Raw genomic sequence first — 22,235 nt, forward strand, 5'->3', positions numbered from 1 at the left:
CCAGGCCCGCCTTGCACACGGGTGTCAGTGGCAGGGAAGCCCTAGCCCCCAGCTGGAGCGCTCCTCGACTTCCCCCACCTCCCCAGCCGCCTGGACTCTGGGCTCGATCTCGGGGGGAGGTGGGCCCACCATTCATCCCACACCCGCTCACTCGGAATTTCACTCCTCTCGAAAGTCCTTACAGAGCGATGGGAAAATGGGAGGGAATAATTAGGAAAATCATTAACGTCTCAAGGCCCATCTGAGAGGGATTAAGGGATTAAAAGGCTTCCAACCAATCTCTCCTACTTTAAGTTTGTTGGAGGGGTTTTGTTTCCAGGACTTCTTTTTCCTCTTCTCTCTTCCTGGATTGGGGGACACGAGAGTCTTGGTGGATCCTTCCTTCAAAAGCTGCAGGAAAGGGTCAAGACAGTAAAATCCGCATGGAGAAGAATGGGGAAGAGCAGGTGTATGGGGGAGGGTGCCTTCCCAAGCTCTCCTGAGCCGCCTTGGGCCGCCTCTCGGGACATGGGTGGAGAGGGAGGGGTGCAGCGGCCAGGCTGGGCCGGAGGGGAAGCCCAGACAGGCCTGCTGAGAGCGGACCGGCTCCCTCGGAAGGCCCCTGAGAGGCCCAGCCCTGCACGCCAGGCCACATACACCTCCTCCGAGTCCTGGCTGACTGGGTCCAACCGAGGCAAAATGGGCCAGAGGCTCCGTGCCACACATCCTGCTCTGGAAGGTCAAGGCTGGAGGTCAGAGAGGAGGGAGTGGGGCCAAAAGGCTGAATCAACAAAGACTTTTACTGTTTGCAGTAAGCAACATGCAGCCGCTGTCCTTGAGCAATGCGTGGTCCAGTGGGGGTGAGCAGGTAAAAATGAATAGCTCGTTACAACACGCTGTGAGGCTGGCTGAAGTGTGAAAGGGGGTCTACAGAGGAGGCAGACCTCAGCCAGTCTGGAGGGATTTGGGACAGTGCCCTGGAAGGGTGATTTATTTATGAGAGGATCCCTAAGGCCTGGCACCTGGTAGGTACTCCGCAACTGTGAGGTAAGTGCTCCACTCAGATGCATCACCCCCTTTTATACGGAGTGTCTCACTGAAATGGTCCCCCTCACCTGGCTCAAGGCAGAGCCGGTATTTGGGTTGCTGGAGAGCAGAGGGGCACGTTAGGGGATGGCCCAAGCTCTCCCTAGAGTCTTCATGAGCTCCATCCTGACGCAGGCCTGAACATTCTGGGGAAGAAAGATACTGGCAGCACGTGGCTCACACAGTGCCCCCCCCAACCAACACACACACTCACGGTTCCAGTTTGGGGGCACCCTGGAGTGAAGGCGGCCCCTCCATTTCTCTGGAAGGCTCAGCTAAACCCCCTCCGAACTTCTGTACCCACCAACCCTTGCCTCGAAGACCTGAAGCCTGGTGGGGCAACATGGAGGCAGGCGGGAGCCATCCGGAGCCAGCACCTCGCCAGTGGTGCGGGTGATAGATGCCGGCGGCTACAGCCCTCTGCAGCATTAATAACCACGTTTAAAAATGGTCTTAATTAGCAACTGCCAACAAGAAGCCCGGTACTAATTCCACCAATAATCGAGGCTTGCGGGGCGCGGACAGGAATGCTAGTGAGGGGATGGATGGCTTGCAGACCCTGTGCATAGCTTGCAGATACCGTGCAGCTGTAGGGTCCAGCAGAGGCCAGCTGAGTGGCTGGAGGGCTGGGAAGAAGGGGGACACTGCCCCCACCGGCTCCCACACCAGGGCTCCTTGACCCCCCACAGCGTAGCCTCCTCAGATGGTGTTGGGGCAAAATGAAGCGTGAGGAATTGCAGGGAGGAGGGGAGATCTCTGTCTGCGCCGTCAGAGCCAGAACCCAGACAGCAGCCTGTGGGATGAAGGCGCGCCTGTAAAGGCCCAAGTGAAATGAGCTAGAAGGGGATTGGGAACAAGCCCCGCAGTGTCCCGGAGCCACATTCCTCGCTCTGGGGAGACGGAGATGGATGGAGCTGAGCTGGGGAGGAGGGGACACTAGGGTGGGGGGGGGCATCTGCTCCAGCTGAGGGCTCCCCTGCCAAGACGAGCAGGGTGGGAAAAGCGAACTTAAGAATCCAGCCGATGCCCCAGCACAACAAAGCCCACTTCCTCTCTCAGCCTCAGAGCCAGGATGGGTCTGCTTGGGTCCTGCCCAGGGACCTTCCAAAGACCATCCAGAGCAGGCCCAGAGAGCTCCAGAAATCCAGGCCAGAGAGAGAGAGAGGGCCCCCTTCAGAGCAGGCATCTCTGGTCCAACCTCTTCTGGGGACCACCTGCAAATGTCCTGGAAGAGAAGAGGGAGGGTCATGGGAGGAAGGATGTGTTCTGGGGCTCAGGCGGGTGGAGCCTCTAGCCATGTGTGGAGACGTGCAGGGACCTGGGTTTGGCTTCTTTCAGATGTGGCTTTTGGGGTCCCCGGAGGAGTTTCCATGAGGCTGGGCAGCCCCAGGTCAGAATGTTTCGGAGGGTTCCAGGTTGGAGCAGAGACGCAGTGAGGAGTTGGAGGGGGGCCCACTTCCAAAGGTGGGGAGTGGGGGTGGACAGGACTCTGGCTACTTCCCTGGCACCATAAAATGCCTCAGCTCCCAGCCCACATCCCCTGACCCCAACTTTCCTCTTATCTGTCTCCCAAATGCTATCCCAGGAGGCCAGGCTCCACTGCCCGCACTGCACCTCCACCTCCCCAGAATGGAGTTGCCACGCATGTTGTACCTGGATCTCGTCACAGAGGCCAGGAGGACAGAAGGAAGTGCTCCGTCTTAGTGAAAGCCTGGGCCAAACCAGAAATGAACAGGCCTCTGAGGCAGCACTAGAAGCCCTGCTTCCCGGAAGACTGCCTGCCCTACCAGCGTCTCCTCCCTCCTCTCCCCATTCAACCCTCTCCTGCCTTACTGGAACTGAAAACCTGGACTTCCTGGGACAGTTCTCATTTTGATGTTGCCCCGATTGATTTTGCCCCGAAAACCTTATGAGTCTCAGAAGCATCACTGTTTCAAGGGCCCAGGCACCATCTCTGAAACAGCTCCCACCTGAGTGGCATCAGCCGTTGGTCACGAGCCTGTGTGGGAGTTTAGAAAAGGTGGAATCGGGTCCTGCACCTTGCAGAGTCGAAAGCCCAGTTACTGGAGCTCAGCCTGTAAGCACCCAAGAGCAGAGGCCAAGTTCCCAGCTAGAATGGACTCTGCTTCCAGCATAGGGTCCCTTGCCTACTATCCAGTGTTGGGCCAATACCATCTGTTAGATGGGCACAAGCTCCTGGGCTGGGGGTAGAGGGATGCACGTTTCACTTGTGGGAGGGGACTTTCTGTGGCAAACCACTCCCCCGCACCTCTACATCACTGGAGAAGTTTCTTTCAGTCCTGCATGGCTAGGGCTTCTCCCAGTAAACAGTGGGCCTTCTTAACTGGTGGTGGCAGCAGAAGGAAGCAGGAAGGAGGCCTGGACTGGGCCTGGGGCTCATGAGTCACAGAGGATCCCTCAGGGGCATCTCTGTCAAGTAACCTGCTTTGGGGAAACTATGAGTATTTCCCTCAAGGTTCTGGAAGGGAACTGGCTCCAGAGACACCTCTGGTCAATGTAATGTGAAAAAATGGATGGAGATGGAGAGGGCAGTTAACAGGTAGGGAGGATGGGAAGAGCATCACCTATAGGCTAGGTTTAACCTCCAAGAGACGAGGCTCAGAAATGAACTGATTTGTGTGAGTGGGGTGCCAAGTTGGGGGCCCACCAAGGTCTGACCCCAAAGTCAAGGCTCTTTGGGGAGAGGAGTAGGTATGGAGGGAACAGGTGACCACCCCTGCCTGGCCCCAAGGCGTGGTTTGGGTCGCCTTCTTCCTTCCTCCCCGGGCTGGCGAACTCCGATCGGCGATCAGACGGCGGCACGGAGACAATAGCGCTCTGTCCCGGGCGGGCGCTCCGGGAAGACAGCTCATCCCTATGCAGGGACGGCCTCCCCCACCCGGGCCCGGCCGCCAGCCCCTTTCAGGCGGTGGAAGCCGGGGCGGCGGCAGAGGGGGATTCTCACAGGCCGTTGGACATTTGCATAGCCCGCTCGCCCGCCCGGAGACATTGGCCCGCATTGTTCCCGGGCGGCGGCGGCAGCGCCGGCGGGCGCACGGGCCGGGGCGCGCGGGGCGGCGCGGAGGACCCGGCTGGGAGCGGGCGGGAGGACCAGACAAAGGAGACGGGGCGCGCAGAGCCGGGCGGGGGAGATCGTGACGGTGGGAGAGAAATATTGGGGTGAGGTGGGGCGGGGGACGCGGCTGCCGAGTTAGTCTGTCCCGGGACCGCCACCGACCCCCACTTCGGACACCCACGCCGTGTCTAATTCCTCCCTGAGCTGGGGCCACCATGCGCCGTGATTTGAATCCCAATAACGGGGCATCTCAGGCCTTCCCCAGGCTATGCAGGTTCAGGGCGCCAGGTCCTCCAGAGGTCAGAGGAACAGCTCTAGCTCCCGGCCCGGCCCAGGGGGCTCTGGCCACACAGGCACAGAAGCACCCTGAGGCGCGTGGGGAACCTTGGACCTCCCAGCCAGATGTCTGGGCAGGAAGCTCTGTTGTCGCCCACACATACTTGTGCCAAGCCCGTAGAGCTCCACCTCCAGAAATCCTTTCCTAATGCCTCTGGCTCTGCTGGCTTGACGCTGACCCCAGCGCAGCCAACCTTCCCCATCAGTGGGGCCCTGGGAGGCGAGCAGGGGCCAAGTGTCCTCGTCCATCATTGTCCCCCGAGCTCAGGCACTGGGGCTGGACAGACGGAGTTCATGAGTGGGCAAGTGTCTGATTGTCCTGCATTGAGAGTGATAATGGCGGTGATCAGAGGGGCTGTCCCTGAGGGGCAGAGGCCTCATTGTCCTGAAGGGGTGAGGAAGGAGCTCCCTTTGCCCCTGTCCCCGCCATCTCCTTGACCTGTTCATTGTCACCCTGTCAACCCAGCCTGAATGGATGGGCCACCGTGTGGGGAACCAATGGTGCTGAGCCAGGGGCTACAGGAAAGATGGGGGAGGGGCTTAGCCTTGGTGAAGCAGAGAGGCTCCAAGGGTACCTGCCTTCCCTGCCCTCTGAGCTCCCTGCCTGAAAGCAGTAATGGGACGATCACCCCCAGACCCAGACCAGTAATGATGGCTCAGTCCATCATTTGGACCGAACAATCTATGGACTGCCCGCCAGGGTGCTAGGCACTGCAGGAAAAGCTGGGGGAGGGAGAGGAGGAAATGCAGAGGGAAAAACCAAGGGCCTGGTTTAGGAGAGTTCAGTCCAGGACAGAGTCCCCTGAGCCATGAAGCCAGGGTGCTGTATCTTTTTTTTTTTTTTTTTTTTTGTGGTACACGGGCCTCTCACTGTTGTGGCCTCTCCCGTTGCGGAGCACAGGCTCCGGACGCGCAGGCTCAGCGGCCATGGCTCACGGGCCCAGCTGCTCCGCGGCATGTGGGATCTTCCCGGACCGGGGCACGAACCTGTGTCCCCTGCATCGGCAGGCGGACTCTCAACCACTGCGCCACCAGGGAAGCCCTAGGGTGCTGTATCTTGCAGTAGAGCTCAGCAGCGTCTCCCAGGCCGTGAGAGGCTTTATGGGGGTGATGGAGCCTGAACTATCTGGTTAGGGGATATTCAGGGCCATCTCTTGTCGGGCAGCCATCACCCTTTCTCAGGGATCTCTTGGTGGGCCACCCTAGGAACTGTAACCTTTCCTCCCTTAGAAGCTGGCTGGGTAATTGCCCTCTCCCAGGGAGGGTTCAGTTGTCACTTCTCCAGGAAGCCTCCCTGGATTGAGATGGTAGCAATGACCAGCCTAGGCTAGAGCAGCCCCTTTCTGTCAAGCCTGGAGGAGAGTTGGTTGTGGTCAAGAAAGAACCAGAGTAGAAGGAAAGGATCAAGTGGGAAAATGTTGGTGGTATGCGTAATAAATGAATACTCGTAGCCTTTCCCACCCAGGATAAGCAAGGGCAGGGAGGGTCTTATCCTTAAGTCTCTCCTTCCTAGAAGTCTTTCAGATCTCTGTTTGAGGACTGCTCAGAGAGCTCAGGGGCAGAACAGGTCAGCTGGCTGTACCTGGATCCATGCAGAGGCAGAGCCATGGCTCTGCAGGGTGAAATGGGGGATGGGCCTCTGCTTGCCCAGACTCCCTCCCAGCAGGGGCTGACAGGACAGGGTACCTTTTTGCAATCTCAGCAGTCATCCTGCCTCAGCACAAGGATCTCCCTCCAACATACCTACCCCAGCCAGCAATGGTCAGGGGAGGCTGTGGAGGAAGGAGGGGAGCTCAAGGGGAGGGATATACCAAATATATTTGGGCCACATGGGCAGGCGTGGTCCCCATGGGGCACTTCTCTCTCAACCTCCCTCCTTGTTCCTCAGCTTTTCTTCAACTCTGTGCTTGACCTCTTTCCCCAGCCAGACTCAGTCCCTTCAGCTACAGTGAGGATGGAGCCTCGTGGGGGCACCTTTTGCCCCTGTCCCAGAACTAGGCCTCAGCAATCCCTCCTTGGGTTCCTACGTGTGCATGGGTTTTGGTTTTGAGGAAGAGGTCTCTAGTCATGCTCACTCCTGCCAGAAGGGAAGAGCAGGAGAGGGCAGAGGGGGGTCCCAGTACTTCGGGTTGGGAAAGGAGCTCTGGTCTACTGGCAGGATGGATTCTCTGTTGAATGAGAGATCTGGAATGACATGTGGTGGGGACTGGGAGCTCAGAAAAGTCTTGTGGCATGAATAGTGAGGACCAGAGCTGAAGCAGACAGGGATGCCGTTAGGCTGTGGGAAGGACTTCCCATTCTTGGTAGAGGATGGAGGGGCAAGAAAGGCCGCATCTTCCTCTGCTGGGTCTGGAGCGCCCTCTGGTGATCAGATGGCTTCGGGCTGACGGAAACCCCATTCTCTGCAGCAACTCATTTGCCCTTCCTAGTCCCCACTCCTCAGACTCGGGACAGGGACATAAGTTGGTGCCTGGGGGCTGGCTGCTTCCAGCTTCTGAGGAGTTAGTGGCAAAGAACTCCTTATGCCCCTCTTAGTCCCAGCAGGGGCCCTCTTCCTACTCTGTTCAGCGGCCACCCAAGTTGAGGGTCAGAGTGGCAGCCGTTCTGGAATAGGAAGAGCTCTCCAGGAGCCTGAGCTGTCTGTCCTATAACAAACACACACTTGCTGCAGGAGAATGAGCTTCCTGTCTCTGGAGGCAGGTAAGCCCAGTCTGGGCATCCACCTAGCAGAACACGGCATCCTAGGGCGAGTTCCATGGACCCAGGGAGGCAGGATATTGTCACCACTAAGGTCCTTTCTCACCCGAGGTTCCAAAATTGTGAGTTAGATGGTAGGAGGAGCCCCCCAAATTCCAAGTGCACAAAAAAAGGAGTGAGAGTCCTCGGTGACCGTGGTATTTATCACCCTCAGAGAGCCAGGCCCTGGCTCAGGCTTCACTGTAACGGAGTGATGCTGGTCCGGTGGATCAGCAGTCACTTGGGTGCCTCACTTGCAGGGCGTGGGGCGGTGGGGTGGGGCTGTGTGAGGCTCTCCCCTCACCACACTAGTTACAGCCCCTTCCCCAATGCTGCCTACGGTAAGGAGGCTCCTTCCGGCTCCTGTCTTCTTTCTTGCAGCAGAAGTGATGGGAACTAGAAAAGAAAAGCTTCCCAACGGTAGCCAGCCATCATATTCTAAAAGGAGAGCGTCCTTTCAAGTCCTGGAAGCAAGTTAGGCCCGAGTCTCCAGTTCCTCTGCCCTCAGAGGTCCCTGGGCTAAATCCTCATGCTCCCCAGGCACCTGGAGGGCAAGGATGGAGGAGCAGGTGAAGGGGCAGCTCCAGGGGGCTGGAGACCACAGCTCAGGGAGGGACCCCAGAGGAGAAGAGACAAGCGAGGAAGGAAAGAGGCACGTTGGATCAGAGGAGGTGCGGCAGGGAAGGGAAGGTTGGAGGGTGAGAGAGCCCCATGGGCCTGAGGGGCTGCAACCACATCTCACCTCCCAGTAAACCTGGTCCTCGTAGCACTGGGAGTCTGGCGGGGAGTCCAAGAAGGGCAGCCGCAGCAGGAGCCCTGGTGGCAGTAGGGGATCACGTGTGAGGCTTTTTGCCAACCCCATGGGGGAGACTGCCACTCAATACCACCGGGCACAGAGGAGCCAGGAGGCATGAGGTCAACGCGATGCCCGGCACAGGCATATCACAGTGGTATTTATCGAGCACCGACTTTTGCTAGGCCCTATGCAAAGTGCTTGACGTGCATTGCCCTCCTTAAGCAACCACAGCAACCCTGCAAGGTGAATATGATCCCTCTGTTACAGAGAAGGGGGCCAAGGCTTAAAGAAGTTAAATAACTTATTCAAGTTGGCACAGTTGGGAACGGACCAAACAGTGAGTCTGTCATGAACCACAGCTCATAAGCCTTCTGTGGCCGCCTATCCAGGAGGGGTGCAGGAAGTGTTTATTGAGTAAGTAAGTAATTAAATGAATGAATGAGCTGAACCTTGTTTGAGAATGAAAATCTCAGGGTGGGAGCAGGAGGGTGGGGATACTCAATCAGACGTTTTCTTCTGAAGGCCAAAAGGACTAAGGCCAGATATCAGGAAGGACTGCCTGACCTGGCGTCAGTGGGCAGGCTGCCTCTGTGGAAGGTTTTTGTGCTCCAGTCTAGTGATGAGACAGGCAGGGCTCTTCCCTCCCTGCCCCTAGCCCTACACGCTTCAGGGCCTCAGCCTGAGGTTGGGCTGCCCTCTAGTGGGAAGAGGGAGCAGCACAGGGAAGCCACAGAGGAGAGGGATCTGTCAGCCTCTAGCAGGCTTCCCATCTTCCCTTGGCATCGGAAGGGAGCAAGTACCCACTTTGTCCTACTTATCTGGAGGAAGTTACCCCTTAAATGTACAACCCCACCCTGCACCTGGCACAAAGTAGGCGCTCAACAGATACCTGTGAGTAAATGAATGGCAGGGGAATGGGATGAAATGGCCCTTCCTCCAGAGAAACCCCCTCCTCTGTCTTCTGCCCTCCCTGGAGCTCCTCACAACGCCCCTCCCCCCTCCCCCCCAGGCCAAGGTCACTCACCTCCGAGGCTCCCACCCACAGAGGCAAATATCAGTGTGACAAACAGTCCGAAGAGCTGGTGCATGGCCTGAGACGTCGCGCTGCGCTGCCCCTTGGCTAGGAGTGGAAACACGCTCTCAAGGCTGTGGGGAGGGGAGAGTGGGGGGAGACAGCGACGGAGCATGGAGCCAGGGCTGGTCAGTGCATCAGTGCACTGCACCGCTTCCTGCAGCGGCCAAAAGGGCCTCAAGGGAGCTGCCAGGCTGAGTCACCTCCGGGCCTTTGCTTCAGTCAGGCCCATAGCCTGGAACACCCTCCCACCTCCCGTGTGCCAGCAACACCCTCACACCTTTCAAGGCTCACTTTGAGGGTCACCTTTGCCTGCCCTCTTTTCTGAGCCCTGATGTGCAAAAATCTATCCTAAGGGTCAGTATCTCTTACCTGACCCTTTAGTAATAACACTATTGAAATCATTTGTTCAATGACCTTCTGCTGCACTTGAGTGAGGACCAAGAAGGCAGTCCCCAGTCTTGTTCACTCCAGTTTCTTCAGCTCCCAGGAGGTAGAGGAATGAATGAATGAATGAATGAATGAAAGAAAATAGACAGCTTTTTCTTGTTGGTCCACAATAGGAGGAAGAGAGTGAGGGACTTAGTTCAAGGGGGATAACGATTCCACTGGGGATGGGGGGTGAGGGTGGGGAGAACTCACCCATCTCCGTAAGCTTCATGGGTGGCCAGCCCAGCCACAAGGACCCCCAAGAGCGCTCCCAGGACCCCAGGCATCCCGTGGAGGTTGTGGACACCGCACGTGTCTTGGACTTTGAGTTTTGACTCAAGGGTGGGCTGGAGAACAGGACAACAATAATGAGTCCCGTGTGCACTCCGAAGACCCCCTGTTCTGCCCAGGGCCCAAGAGGCATCTGTACCGTGAAGAACTTGTACCCCAGTGTGGAGACGGTCCCAGCCAGGAAGCCAGCTACCAGAGCCCCAAAGGGTGTCAGCATCATTTCAGCCGATGTCCCCACCACAACCCCTCCGGCCAGTGCGGCATTCTGGATGTGGACCTAAGGGAGCACAGAAGAACAAGGCGTCGGAGGCCCTTTCAGATCGTCACACCCACACCCAACCCAACCCCGCCCACCACAGTGGCACCTACTGCTTCTGAAGTCCCCCCACCATCTAACCCTCTAACTCTCCTGCTATCCTGTCATCGTCTCATGCTCTGACCCAACGCCTCCAGTGCAGATGGAGCCCCCTGTGCCTGTGCCGTTACCTGTTCCCCTGGAGAATCCTCCTTGCAGGGTCTCCGATCTCTCCCCCGCCTCCCGGTCCCTCCCTCTGCCTCTCCCAAGCTTCTCCCCCATACCATGTCCAGCCGCCCATCCCTCCCGACAAGGGCTGACAAGGCGAAGGTGCTGAGGGTGCTGGCAGTCAAGGAGTAGTACGTGTTGAGAGCCGACCGATGCTGCCCATCCCCCAGCGCAGTGGGTGCAGAGTTGAAACTAGGCCAGAAGATCCATAGGAAGATGGTCCCTAAATGGTGGGCAGGCAGGCAGAATGCGAGGAAGGAGGTGACTCCCCCACAAGGCACAAGCTGTGTAAGTGCACTCCAGTCACCTACCCTCAGCAGCCTCAGTTTTCTCACCTGTAAAGTGGGGATAGTGATACCCACTTTATAAAGTGAGGACTAAATGAGGTGATACATCCCAAGTGCATAGCGCATGGCCTAGCCAGTACTAAATGTTCAACAAATGGTAGCTATCGCAGGGCACTGGCACAAAAGGGAGCTCCTTGATTGAAAACCACAGGGGGTTGAGATTTTTTAAGTATCAGAAAAGGAAAGAAAAAAAAGGCAAAGGGCACCACATGTCAGGCACTAATCTGGTACTTGATATACATAAGAGGAAAATCACTTGTTTTATAACCTCAACTGCCCTCTGGAGAGGGTGGGCCCTGCCGTGAGCACCGATGGGCTGGGCCTGCGCATCTGGGGTAATGACATATGCCCTGCCTGCGGGTCCCAGGTCAGTCCTGGAGGGAGAGGGGGAGGGGCCAAGGGCAGGTGAAGGGGAGCTGGGGACGCGGTAGGGTAGGGTCAGCAGAGCAAAGAGGCTTGAGAGACTGCCCCTTAGTCCTGAGTGGTCCTTGGGTTGCGATGTAACTTCTGCACCTCCACAGTCTGATTAAAATCTACCACACATACACATGCGTCTTCTGAGAAGAGTTTTGGGAGGAATCAAGGAAGAGGCCAGTTTTCCTGTCTGGAAGAAGCTGGGAGGCAGAGGAGATCTGAGAATGTAAGCCTCGCAGGAAAGCACAGACATCTTGGGGAAGCCTTTGGACTTCAAGCTAAACTTATCTGAGTCTCAAAGGGCAAGGAGGCCTCAGCTGACCTAGGATTCCACATGCTCTATTTCACAACAAACCCAGAGGTGAGCAAGAAATACAAAACCAGTCTCTTTTTAATGTAAGAATGGGCACTTCGGTCACTACTCAATACTACCCTCAAAAACATAAAATAAGGCTTCCTTGGTGGCGCAGTGGTTGAGAGTCCGCCTGCCGATGCAGGGGACACGGGTTCGTGCCCCGGTCCGGGAGGATCCCACATGCCGCGGAGTAGCTGGGCCCATGAGCCATGGCCGCTGAGCCTGCGCATCCGGAGCCTGTGCTCCGCAACAGGAGAGGCCCGCGTACCGCAAAAAAAAAACCAAAAAAACAAAAAAACATAAAATATGGATTTCCTTTCCTGACTCATTAGTGAACAAAGAGAGAGGAGCAGAGGCCAAGGCGGAGGTATGCGCTTAGGAGAAACAGGTGGTGATGATGGGGTTTGCGGGTCAGACCCTACTGCTCGCCGGCGTGACCTACGACCTCTCCTCCTCCCCCTTGAGAGTGCAGGGGCTTCCAGGAAATCCCCTGAGAGGACGTGACCTCAGGAGGGGGGACGCAGCCCCAGGGACAAAAGCCTGGAGGTTAGAGATGGGGAGAAGCTGAGTCTGGCTGGAGAGAGAGCGTGGGGAGAGTGAGTGGGGAGGGGGCAAGGGGGGAGGAGTAGCCAAGATCCTGCAGGGGTGGGTGCGCCAGGCTGAGGAGTCTGGTATCTAACTGTCGGTAGTGGGAACGCTGGAGGTCTTCAACAGAGATTGGTGCCCTCAGACTTCGATTGAGAAAGGCCCCTAGGATGGATCTCAGGGCATGTGCATACCCCAGTGCTGAGTTCTAAGAACCTGTCATAAAACTACTGAGAACGGTGAGCACGGATTCCCGGGGCTCTGGTGGAAGAATCCGAGTTGGAAGGGAGTTCCCAGCCAGAGCCCCAAGGATTCTAGGTGGCACCCCAAGACCAGGCCTGGAGATGAACCGGCCCCGTACCCACCACACCCCAGCAGGCCTCACCAATCATGGCAAAGAGGTCCGAATGGTAGACAGAGCCCTGGCGATGCTTGCTCTTCTCCAGCTGGGGCCTATAGAGGACCCTGGAGAGGACCAGCCCGAAGTAGGCACCAAAAGCGTGAATAGTCATGGAGCCTCCTGCATCCTTCACCTGGGGAGGTGGAGCTGAGGTGGAGGGGCAGCCCCTCGCCCCTGCCCCTACCCCACGCCCTCCCTGCTCAGGGCCTGGCCCTGGCCACTCCCACTCCTCACCCCATCCCCATCCAGACTCACCCTGAGGAGACTAAGGAGCACAAACTCGTTGAGGCCAAACAGCACCACCTCCAGCAGGGCCATGAGCAGAAGCTGAGCCGGCCCAGTCTTGCCCAGTATGGCACCAAAGGAGATGAGCACAGCCCCAGCGCAGAAGTCAGCATTGATCATGCTGGGGGGTTGGGATGGGGAGGGTGAGAGGGGGCTGGAAGCGAGGGCAGCCCTGGGGGGTGGGGGGAGGGGAGGAGGCAATGAGCCTACCCACCTAAGCTCTTCCCTGGTAGGCAGGAAGGTATCACCTCGCCTTTTTTGTGGATGCAGAAACAGAGTCTCAGGGAGGTTCTGGGCCTTAGCAAACAAAGCCCACAACAGGTGGAAGAACCAGATCTTGAATCAAGAGCTCCTCTGAACCCTGCCCTTTTCCATGACACTATCTATCCTCCCAACATCTCTTGGGTAATAAGGGGCCTAAAGAAATGGGGAGGTGGGGCTCGAGGATGGGAGAAGATATCAGGCAACAGAATAGGCAGGGCACCTAAAAGAAATCAACGGATGGGTCAAAAACCTGGGTCAGGGAGCAGACTTGAGGGACTGGGTTTGAGCTGGGTCCCTTGGACAGGGGCCTCCCAGGTAGACCTGAGGGGAGCCAGGGTGGCCGCCACTGCCCACCTCTCTACGCCTACATAGATGTGGCCATGGTGGAAGGAGTGGAAGAACCCCTGGACGAGTGTGGACCACTGCAGGGCAAAGGCGGCCGAGAGGAAGGTGAAGCCCACGCTGCTGAAGCCGTAGCGCTGCAGGAAGACCATGAGGAAGCCGAAGCCCACGAAGATCATGGTGTGTACATCCTGGAAGCCTGCAGGGTGGAGGGGGCATTCAGGGCTGCTCAGGCTGCCACCCATCCACCAATCAGCCATCCTGCCAGCGCCCCCAGCTCTCACAAGCCAGGGCCGCCCTGAGGTTGGAGCCGAGCCTATAAAACTCCCTGGACATGGCCGGCCTCCCAGCCCGGATCCCCCATGCAGAGCTGGCCAGCTTGGAGCAGTGGGACCCAGACCATCCCTGCTGTCGCCAGGTCAGAGCAAGAGAGTAGAGCCTTCCGCTCTCTTCTCTGCCCCACTCATTTGCCCTATCCCTGGGTTGCTTACAACCAGTGAAAAGTCCAACATTTCCTGTGTTCTTTCCTGGCACAGTCCCTGCCCTCTGTGCTGGAAATTCTCTTCCCCTGCCGGGTTTTCTTAAATTTTCCCTTTCTGTCGGAAGTCCTTCTTGATGTCTACCCTCCATTCCTCATACTTCAGAATCTATACCTCTCCATTTTCAGGATTTTAAATTTTATAAATTAATTTACAAAAATAACTTTAAATTGTTAACAGAGATTATCTCAGAGAAAAGAAATTGAAGGGAGGGGGCAGGGCTGCTGAGCTGTACAACTCTGGAGCAAATAATGCCCCCTGGAGGTGTGCAATATGGCCACTCCGGGAAGGAGGATTTTACCCTATAGTTTGTTTCTTTCTATACTTTGAATGTTTTAATTTTATAGATGAATCACTTGAATTTTTTTAAGTGTCAGTGGGGTTTCTGGGCAGGGAGATTTGGGGTCTTTTCTGTTTGCTTTCTATTCTGTGTAAAAAGATCTAAAATAATAAACAGTAATAGTGAAAATGAGATAAATACAACAGTTTGCTTTTGTATTAGTTTGTTCTGTACCCCTCCCCCCATCTACTTGTAAATAGGGTTTGAAACACAACCTACTATGATGTTCAGCCAGTGCATCTAGTCCTGTTTCCTTCGTCTTGGGTCTATGTATCCATAATGCTGTGCTATCTTTGGCTTTAATTGAGAAATACTAGAGAAACACTTGAGTGCATTATTGCGTTTGTTGTAAATAACTTACTGAGAAACAGGGTCAACCATGACCCTAAACTCTCCTTTCATAGCTCCATGTGAGAAATTTCTCCTGGAACTTAGTACTAGGAAATGTCATTTCCCCTGAGGAACCAGGAGCTGGTTTGCTTTCCCTCATTCATGTGATAGATGTTTACTAAGCAGTCATGCACCAGGCTCTGCGAATGTAGAGCTGTCGGTGGAGGACAGCCATCAAAGGATCAAAGAATCACATATGTGAGGCTTCCTTGATTCTGATGAGAACACGTAACTGACCATATCACCCCTTTTTCCTAGCTGCCTGGAAGCTCAGAGCTACAGGAATTTCAACTATAACAACTGTAGGCCTTCACAGTGTTCCTTATTTGTGTACTGCTTCTATACTTTTCTTATTCACGTTTTTGTTGTAAATGATCACGTGTCTTGTACAAAGAGGTAGATCACAAAGAAAGAAAATCACAATCACCTTTTTTGTTTAAAGGTGAAGGACCAACAAGCCAAAAATTTATTACTGAACTTTAGAATGTAATCAACGACTTTGAGAGAAGCAAATTTTTCTGCTTGTGTGTGTGTGTGTGTGTGTGCTGTGTATGGGCTGATAGGAAATGAGTTTGCAAGCCCTTGGCAGAGGGTGGGGTGCATGTTGGAACTGGAGGTCTACAGCTCAGCTGCCAGCCCCAGTGGCCAAGTGGGTGAGGGTCTGGAGGTCCGCTGGCCTCACTAAATGTCTCCACAACTGTGCCACTTTTCCAGCCCAGCTCACTCCCCAAATCACCCAGATCTCTCTTCCCTCTCAGATCTTAAAACCCAACAGAAAAGGAGAGGTATCTTTTAGAACTCAGCCCGAAGCCTTAGTTCTTTTAGCCTCACGGCCTGACTTGTTTTCTCCTTGTGCAAACAGTAAAGGGGGTGCCATGTCTGTTCTTTTGCCCAAGGATAACAAAGCAACAAAAGGGGCTGGGTCATGCCCATTTCATGCCGAAACTGCTCTAGAACTTGTCTTAAATGGCAATAATATTTACATCTCCCACCCCAGGTTTGTTTGGAATCAAAACTCAATCCCTTGGCCTTTCACTTGGAGTCTAAACATCAAGAAATCTCCTTTACTCATTCCACTCTGTGGAACATTCCACACAGACATTCTCCATGGACTGTGGTGGGTAAGGGGCTATTCCAGCTGGAGGCAGGGGCATAGATGAGATGACCCCTCAACATTCCCTTCAGGGGATCCCTGGGTTGGGCAGGATGGAGCCTGTTTTCCATCACATCCCCACCCCCACCAAACCCATGCACCTTTGGTTGGAGAGAAGATAAAAGCCCTCTAGGGCCACCTATCACCCTCCCTCCCTCCCTTATTGCCCTTCCCCAACCGCACCAGATGACTCCTGAACAAGGTCAGACTGTGGGACAAGGGGACAGTTAAAGCTGGGGCTTTAGCATCTGACAGAGCTGGATTTAAATTCCAGCACCTCCCCCCTCCACTTCTCACCGTGTGATCTTGGACAAGCCACTTAACCTCTCTAAGCCTCAGTTTCCTCATCTGTAAAGTGGGGATATAAAATGTGAGAAGCAGGGAAAAGGGAGTGGTAAGCTGGGGAGGCCATCTGCCCCCACCACTCTACCCCCACGTGCCTTTAAGAGGGCAGATAGGGCTGTATTCTCCTAGAAAAGTCACAAACCACTCTGGTCCCAGTCACTTCCCCCTGCCCCCACCTCAAGAAAATCCTGATTCCATTTGTCCTAAATCCCTCTCCTTGCAAGTCAGGTCTCAGAGATATATAAAAAAGAACCTGTCCGTATTTTTTCTTAGAACCCTTTCTCATCTTTGCTTCTGTGTCCCCTGTATGCCTAGTCTTTTCCCCTAGTTTCTCCCCTTCTTTCTTTCTCTCTCTCTCTCTCTTTTTTTTTTATTGGAGTATAGTTGCTTTACATGTTGTATTAGTTTTCCCCCTTTCTTATTTTCCATTACTTGCCTCATAGGATAGAAGTTTGTAATGTGGGGGAAAGTCTACAGATGGGGAGTCAAGAGACCCGGTTCTAGGCTGGCTAACTTGCTGTGTGATCTTGGGCAGTCACATGACCTCTCTGGCTCTCTCTCCACATCTGAGAGGAGTGGATCAGATGAGCTCTAAAGGCCCTTCCTATAGAGGTCACAGACAGATACTCAGAGCAGCCACGCATTTGACATTGGCTAGTCCCACAGCTAAACAACAGCGGCAGAACTCTCTTTCATCTCCCAAATCAAAGGGCAGTGGCTACACCACCCTCTGGCCCTGACCACTTCTCCAGGACACAGGGATAGGTGAAGACTTGGCTCATCAAAGCCCCACGCTCCAGGGACCTCACACCTCCCTCCTCCCCAACCCATCCCTGCACCAGGGTCCCAAGTCCACAGGGATAGAAACCTAGTGCAGAAAAAGAGGTAGGATTCCCACTGCTATTCCTCTTATTGCAATCCAGGGATGGAAAACTGTGCATCCAGGAGAGCCTACCATTGCAGCAGAGGGATAAGAGGTTGGGGGTTTCAGGGAGGACTGTGAAGCAAGCAGGGCTTGGAGGCCTTGAGGCCCATGGGAGAAGCAAATGGGGGTTCATGGCAGGCAGCCAGGTCAGACCCTAGGACAAGAGCTTACTTCTCTCAGCCTGTGGACTGTCCCTGCCCAACTCCCCATCTCTGTGGACAAATGTATGACCCCAAGCGTCTGCCATCCCAGCTCTGTGGCTCTGACTTTGATTCCAGCATCCATGGCTCACCTCATGCAGCCAGAATTGGGGTGAAATGTGGGGCGGGAGGAGCTGTAGCCCTCCCTCGGCCTAGGATGGCCGGTATTCTGGCACTTTATGCCCAGGTCCAAGCCTCCACCTCACCCTCTCTATCCTCAGCATTGTGAGCTTCATTTTCTTGGGGTTGGGGCTGGGAGAGGGTCAGGTGGGGACACACTGCCACCAGCTCTGCATACAGAAAGTAGGGTAATAACAGCCTGGGATTTTTATAGGAGATTCTCACATTCTGGGCCTCATTTGAATGGATATCCTTCAAATGGAGGCATCTTTCTCCCCATTGCTCAGATGGGGAAAACTGAGGCTTAGAGACCTGGTCAAACATTTGTGATGAAGTCTGGGAGATCTGGTCCCAGCTGCCCAGGGCCTGAGTCACAAGGTTGGGTCCCCAATCTTGAGGGAAAGGCTCTGTCCACAACAGGGGGCAGGGGCTTAACCTTCTCCTTCCTGGGCCTTGTCAGCAGGCAGGTGAGCTGTGGTGCTAGGACCTGAGGATGGCTGAGTCCTAGTTCCAGCTCTGTCACTCATATGGTAGGTGATCATGAACAAATCACAACCCCTTTGAACCTCAGCTTCCTCCTGGGTGAAATGGGCTAATGACCCTGCCTTGCCTCCTTCGCAGGGCTGGGGGGCTGCTACTCTGTGATTGGCTGGTGGATAGTTACATCATTTTCTCTCTGGCTCTGGAAGGACCAGCTTTGGGGGACTGGGGAAGAAATGTCTCAGTCCACTAGTCTTGGCTGCCTTCACAGCTAATACCGTCACTGCCCCCTGTGCCCCACTCCCTACCTCCCCTGCCCAGATGATTTTTTCCCTGTGGTCAGGGTGGAGGCCCCAGGAAAGGCAAAGTCTCTGAACAGCCCAGCAAAGCCCAACTAGGCCAACAAGAGAGTAGGTAAAGCTGGGGCTTCAGATCTGGGTTCAAATCCCAGCTCCCTCAATTCTGACAGCAAGACCCTGAACCAGCCACCTAGCCTCTCTGAGCCTCAGTTTCCCCATCTTTGCCTACTTCATAGACTAAAGGAGAAAAAATGCATGTGCCGCCCTCAGCATAATACCTGGAACGTGGCAGACGCTAGTGAAAGGGTGTTATTATAATAAATCTGGGGCACCTTAGATCTGGGCATCCAAGTGCTCCCTCCCAAGACATCGGGGGAGCTTAGGGCCTTAGCTCTCCCCGTGCCCTCACCCGCACTCACTTGGGTAGCGAAAGTAAAATTCATTGTCCGCGTTACTGTGGTTGTGCCAGTGCCAGAGGGCAGCGTCGGTTTCATGGTTGTAGCGGACAAATACCGCAAAGAGGATGGCGGTGGCGCCCTGGAGGAGGAGGCACAGCAGGGGCAGCTGCAGTCGCCGGCCCGCGGTGCGGCGGGGAGACCCGGCCATGGGATAGAGGCTGCGAGTCTCCGTCTCCGGCTAGGGCTCCTGGCGCGCGGCTCTGGGAGACACTCACCGGGCGGGCCGGGCAGGTTTCACTCGAGCCAGGCCCCGCCCACTGGAGCCAGGCCCCGCCCACAAGGTGGCTTACCTGCCCGCAGTTCCTGGCTCCAGCCCGGGAGGCGGGGAAGGGTGGGCGGCGTCCCAGGCCTGAGGTGGGGCAAGGAGTGGAAGGCGATGGGGCGTTTGTACCCCCAAGTCCTCTTTCCTTTGGGCCAGCTGACCCTGGCGCCGTTCCGGTTGGGACAGGTCCTTGGAAATGACCCTAGAGAGGCGCCCTATGTTCTGCCTGCTGGGGCGCAGCTGCGGGACCGCAGGGGGCGGTGGGGGGGAGGAAGAAGGGAGGGCACCCGCCCCCTCAAACATGCTGTTAGAGAGTGTTTCCCAAAGAATAAGCGGCCTTATAGGCTCAGACTTCCCTGGCCGAACCCCTCCAGGGTTAATACAAGAGAGAGGAGAGGGATTACTCAATCTTTTGCCCAACTGAAAAGGCGATAGGGAACGGAGATAAAGAACAGCCGGCTCTCTAGGCATTGATGATTAACCTGGCCGGGGAGGTCTGAGCCTCCACAGTTGAGTTCCTTACCCCACTCCCAAGCCTCAGCCTCCTCACCCGCGTCTGCATCCCACCACACTTGTAGGTCAGAAGGCTGGACCTGCGAGCAGGCTGGGCAGGGGCCAACTGACACTTGGGTTCCCTGCACGTCCAGTGTGGATATGAGAGGGTCTGGGCTGCCCCAGCAGCTGGAAAGAAGGGAAGCTAGATGGCAGAAGGGTCTTCTCAGTTAAGAGTCAAGAGACCCTTGTTACACAAGCAAGATTTGCCTCTGCTGGGGTCCTGGTAGATAGACAGCGAGGAGGCAGCTGTTAATTGAGCACTTACTGTGAACCAGGCTTCAGAGATGAACCAGATGACCCCTCCCTCCAGGAGCCATTGTCCAGTTGGGAGACAGACACTTAGGAGAGAACTGAATTACCACTGGGGTAAATGTGTGACCCTGGGAATCACAGAGGCTCTGGGGGCCTAGAGGAGAGGCTGCAGAACCCACAGGAGTGGGGATGAGGGAGGGGACAAAGATGGAGAATTGCTTCCCGGGAGGTGGTGTCTGAAGGCAGCCTGGAAGGCCAACCTAGAAACTGAGTAAGTGAAGAAAGAAAGAAGAGGAGATGTTTCAAGAAGGGGACCCACACAAGCAGAAACCGTGCACACGTTCAGGGTGCTCAGGAACTGAGGCCAGGGGTGGGTATCAGCAGGCAGAGGTACGTGGCCTCTACCCAGTGGGTGCCGGGCCCCTGGAGACCTCTAAACAGATGGAGGACCCTCACATTATTGGTTCTGACTCCCAGAGGCCACAAGGGGCTTCAAAGAGGAAAACGTGAAGGCCAGTGGGGCTGGTGGTGGGGAAGGCCCTCTGTCTACACTGCCCGTAGCCTAACCCCAGCTGTCTGAAGGGGTTGTTGTGTGGGAGGGACTTGTGGGTATTTGCAAAGCTGTCTCAGACCTCGGCCTGAAGGAAGAGCTGCCATTCTTAGGGGATGTGGCCTAGGCCCACAGGGACCAGCCACTGCCCAGAACTGATGCAGGGTAGGGCTCCTCCTAGGAATGGGGGTTGCCCCTTCTCAAGAATTGGAAGGGACAGGAGTGACAGGGGTCCCTGACCCTCCTCCTTGCTTCCCCTTCTGCCCTCTCCCCAGTTCACCTCCTCCCTACCTCCCCTCGGGGTCCTGATCCTCTGGCCCAGCATGGGCTCTGGGGTACAGTTGGATTCTAGGTGCCCAGCCAGGCAGGCATGGGAGGGTGGTAGCTGCCTCTGATAGCACTGCTCTACCAGGCTGAGCAGCCTCTCTGGCCTTCGGTGGCCCCTGACCCCGAGACTCTCTCTCACTTCTTGGTCAGCAAGATGGCTGTTTTCTAGCTCCTCTGCAGGTGGTGGCGTGGGGCGGGGGGGAGGAGAAGATGTCTGGTCAGCAGCCTTTGGATAATGATTCTCAGATAATTCAGCATCTGGGGTATCCTCCCAGGTCCAGCCTTCTGCCCCAAAAGTTCAGCCTGCTTCCTGAGCCCTGTTTGGGAGCAGGGGCTGCCCTGGGTTGCACAGGCAGGGACTGGACAGGCCCTTAAGGGGAAGAGTCTTCAAAAGCAGCAGAACGCGAGAGAGAAAGAAGGAGTGAGCTGGGCCTTCCCAGCATCTTCTGGGAGCCTCCACCCTGATGCCAGCCTCCTCCATCTCTATTCACCTGTTGTCTCTCTTAGTCTCTCTGAATTCCTCTGAATCTTTGATTTTCCCTCTCCTCTGTTGCTCATTCATTCATTCAACGAATATTCACTTAGCGTCAACGCTAAGCCAGGTCCTGAGGCTGTGACCTGAGGTTCTAGCCACACGTGTAACATGGTTGGGTCCTGGATGCCTCCAGACCTGGCAGGTGTCAACCCTTTATTTGTTGGATTGTGGGAGGTCTAGAGGGAGCCTCCTGGAAGGGCCAGGATAGCTGGGCCAACCTCTTGAGGGCATACTTGGAGACCTTTGGGGAACTGCTAAGTACCATCTTTATAGGAGGATCTTGTTTTGTTTTGTTTTTTTGCGGTACGCGGGCCTCTCAGTGTTGTGGCCTCTCCCGTTGCAGAGCACAGGCTCCGGATGCGCAGGCCCAGCGGCCATGGCTCACGGGCCCAGCCGCTCCGCGGCATGTGGGATCTTCCCAGACCGGGGCGCCAACCCGTGTCCCCTGCATCAGCAGGCGGACTCTCAACCACTGCGCCACCAGGGAAGCCCTGGATCTTGGTATTTTAACAACTAATGGGTACCATCTGGTATCACCCCTGGTCCAACAGAGAGCAAAACCCTGACAGTCCTCCCCTTTTGAGGGTCCCCCTGGCCCACCCGCCCCTTCTGAGGGCTCTCCTGGCAGGCCTACACCTGTGAGGGCTCCCCTGGCCCACCACCCACTATGGAGAATCTCAGTCCATGGTTTTCTTTTGGATTGCCAAGTGCTGTCAGGGCCCCTGGCCCTTCCTCCTGCCTTCTCTGGCCCTGAAAACTCTGATGGAATGGGGGGGCTTCACCTCTTACCCCTTCCTCCACCCCTGACCTCCTCTCAGGGCCCAAACTTTGTCACCAGCTCCCATCCTGCCCGGCCTGGGGTCTGCCCAATCTTTGACCTTCCATCTCCAGTTTCCAGCTGTGACCAGCTGGGCACTTGAGGGTGGCCAAGGGGAACTGGCGTCTGCTGCTTGCCCTGGCCCAGCCTGGCCAGGCTGTCCACGGGGACCAGGGTTTGGGTTACTGAGTAACTCGGGGCTGCTTGGAGCTGTTCTCTACTGGGGTCACCTCCTCCCTATTCCCTGCTCTCTTGGCTCAGGAATCCCCAAAGCCAATTGGGTCCTTTTGCTCCATCAAGCTATCCCCAGTGTTTATGGGGAACAAAAGAGAAAAACAGCAAAGCACCAGAATCAGTAAGACACTTGTTTGT

At 55.7% G+C, this 22,235-nt stretch overlaps 1 protein-coding gene across 6 annotated transcripts; it reads right to left on the reverse strand.

The window, feature by feature from the left end:
* Positions 1 to 760: 760 nt before the first annotated feature.
* On the reverse strand, positions 761 to 18,754 carry RHBG (Rh family B glycoprotein). Of its 6 annotated transcripts, XM_060136173.1 has the most exons (10): positions 18,527 to 18,754; positions 13,329 to 13,515; positions 12,681 to 12,831; positions 12,411 to 12,558; positions 10,381 to 10,547; positions 9,941 to 10,078; positions 9,724 to 9,857; positions 9,034 to 9,155; positions 7,956 to 8,029; positions 7,365 to 7,757 (listed from the first exon to the last, which is right to left on the reverse strand). In XM_060136173.1, the coding sequence occupies exons 1-10, from the start codon at positions 18,711 to 18,713 to the stop codon at positions 7,689 to 7,691; spliced, it is 1,377 nt and encodes a 458-aa protein (XP_059992156.1). In that variant the 5' UTR covers positions 18,714 to 18,754; the 3' UTR covers positions 7,365 to 7,688. The 6 variants fall into 6 exon arrangements, with proteins under 6 accessions (XP_059992154.1, XP_059992153.1, XP_059992155.1 ...); XM_060136171.1 differs by lacking the exons at positions 7,365 to 7,757; positions 18,527 to 18,754 and adding an exon at positions 761 to 2,290 and having other exon boundaries at positions 12,411 to 12,490; positions 13,329 to 13,467; XM_060136170.1 differs by lacking the exons at positions 7,365 to 7,757; positions 10,381 to 10,547; positions 12,411 to 12,558 and adding an exon at positions 761 to 2,290.
* Positions 18,755 to 22,235: the final 3,481 nt, after the last annotated feature.

Source organism: Lagenorhynchus albirostris, chromosome 2, assembly GCF_949774975.1.
Source record: "Lagenorhynchus albirostris chromosome 2, mLagAlb1.1, whole genome shotgun sequence".
Lineage (NCBI taxonomy): Eukaryota > Metazoa > Chordata > Mammalia > Artiodactyla > Delphinidae > Lagenorhynchus > Lagenorhynchus albirostris.

Bases quoted from the DNA above. Each gene is read 5' to 3' on its own strand.
- RHBG (XM_060136170.1), bottom strand. From the start codon at position 18,713: ATGGCCGGGTCTCCCCGCCGCACCGCGGGCCGGCGACTGCAGCTGCCC. The intron at 12,832-13,328 runs GTGGGCAGTGGC...CCAACCCCCCAG, and splicing joins ATCTATGTAGGCGTAGAGAG to CATGATCAATGCTGACTTCT. The intron at 10,079-12,680 runs GTGAGTCTGGAT...GTGCTCCCTTAG, and splicing joins TGCTCCTTAGTCTCCTCAGG to GTCCACATCCAGAATGCCGC.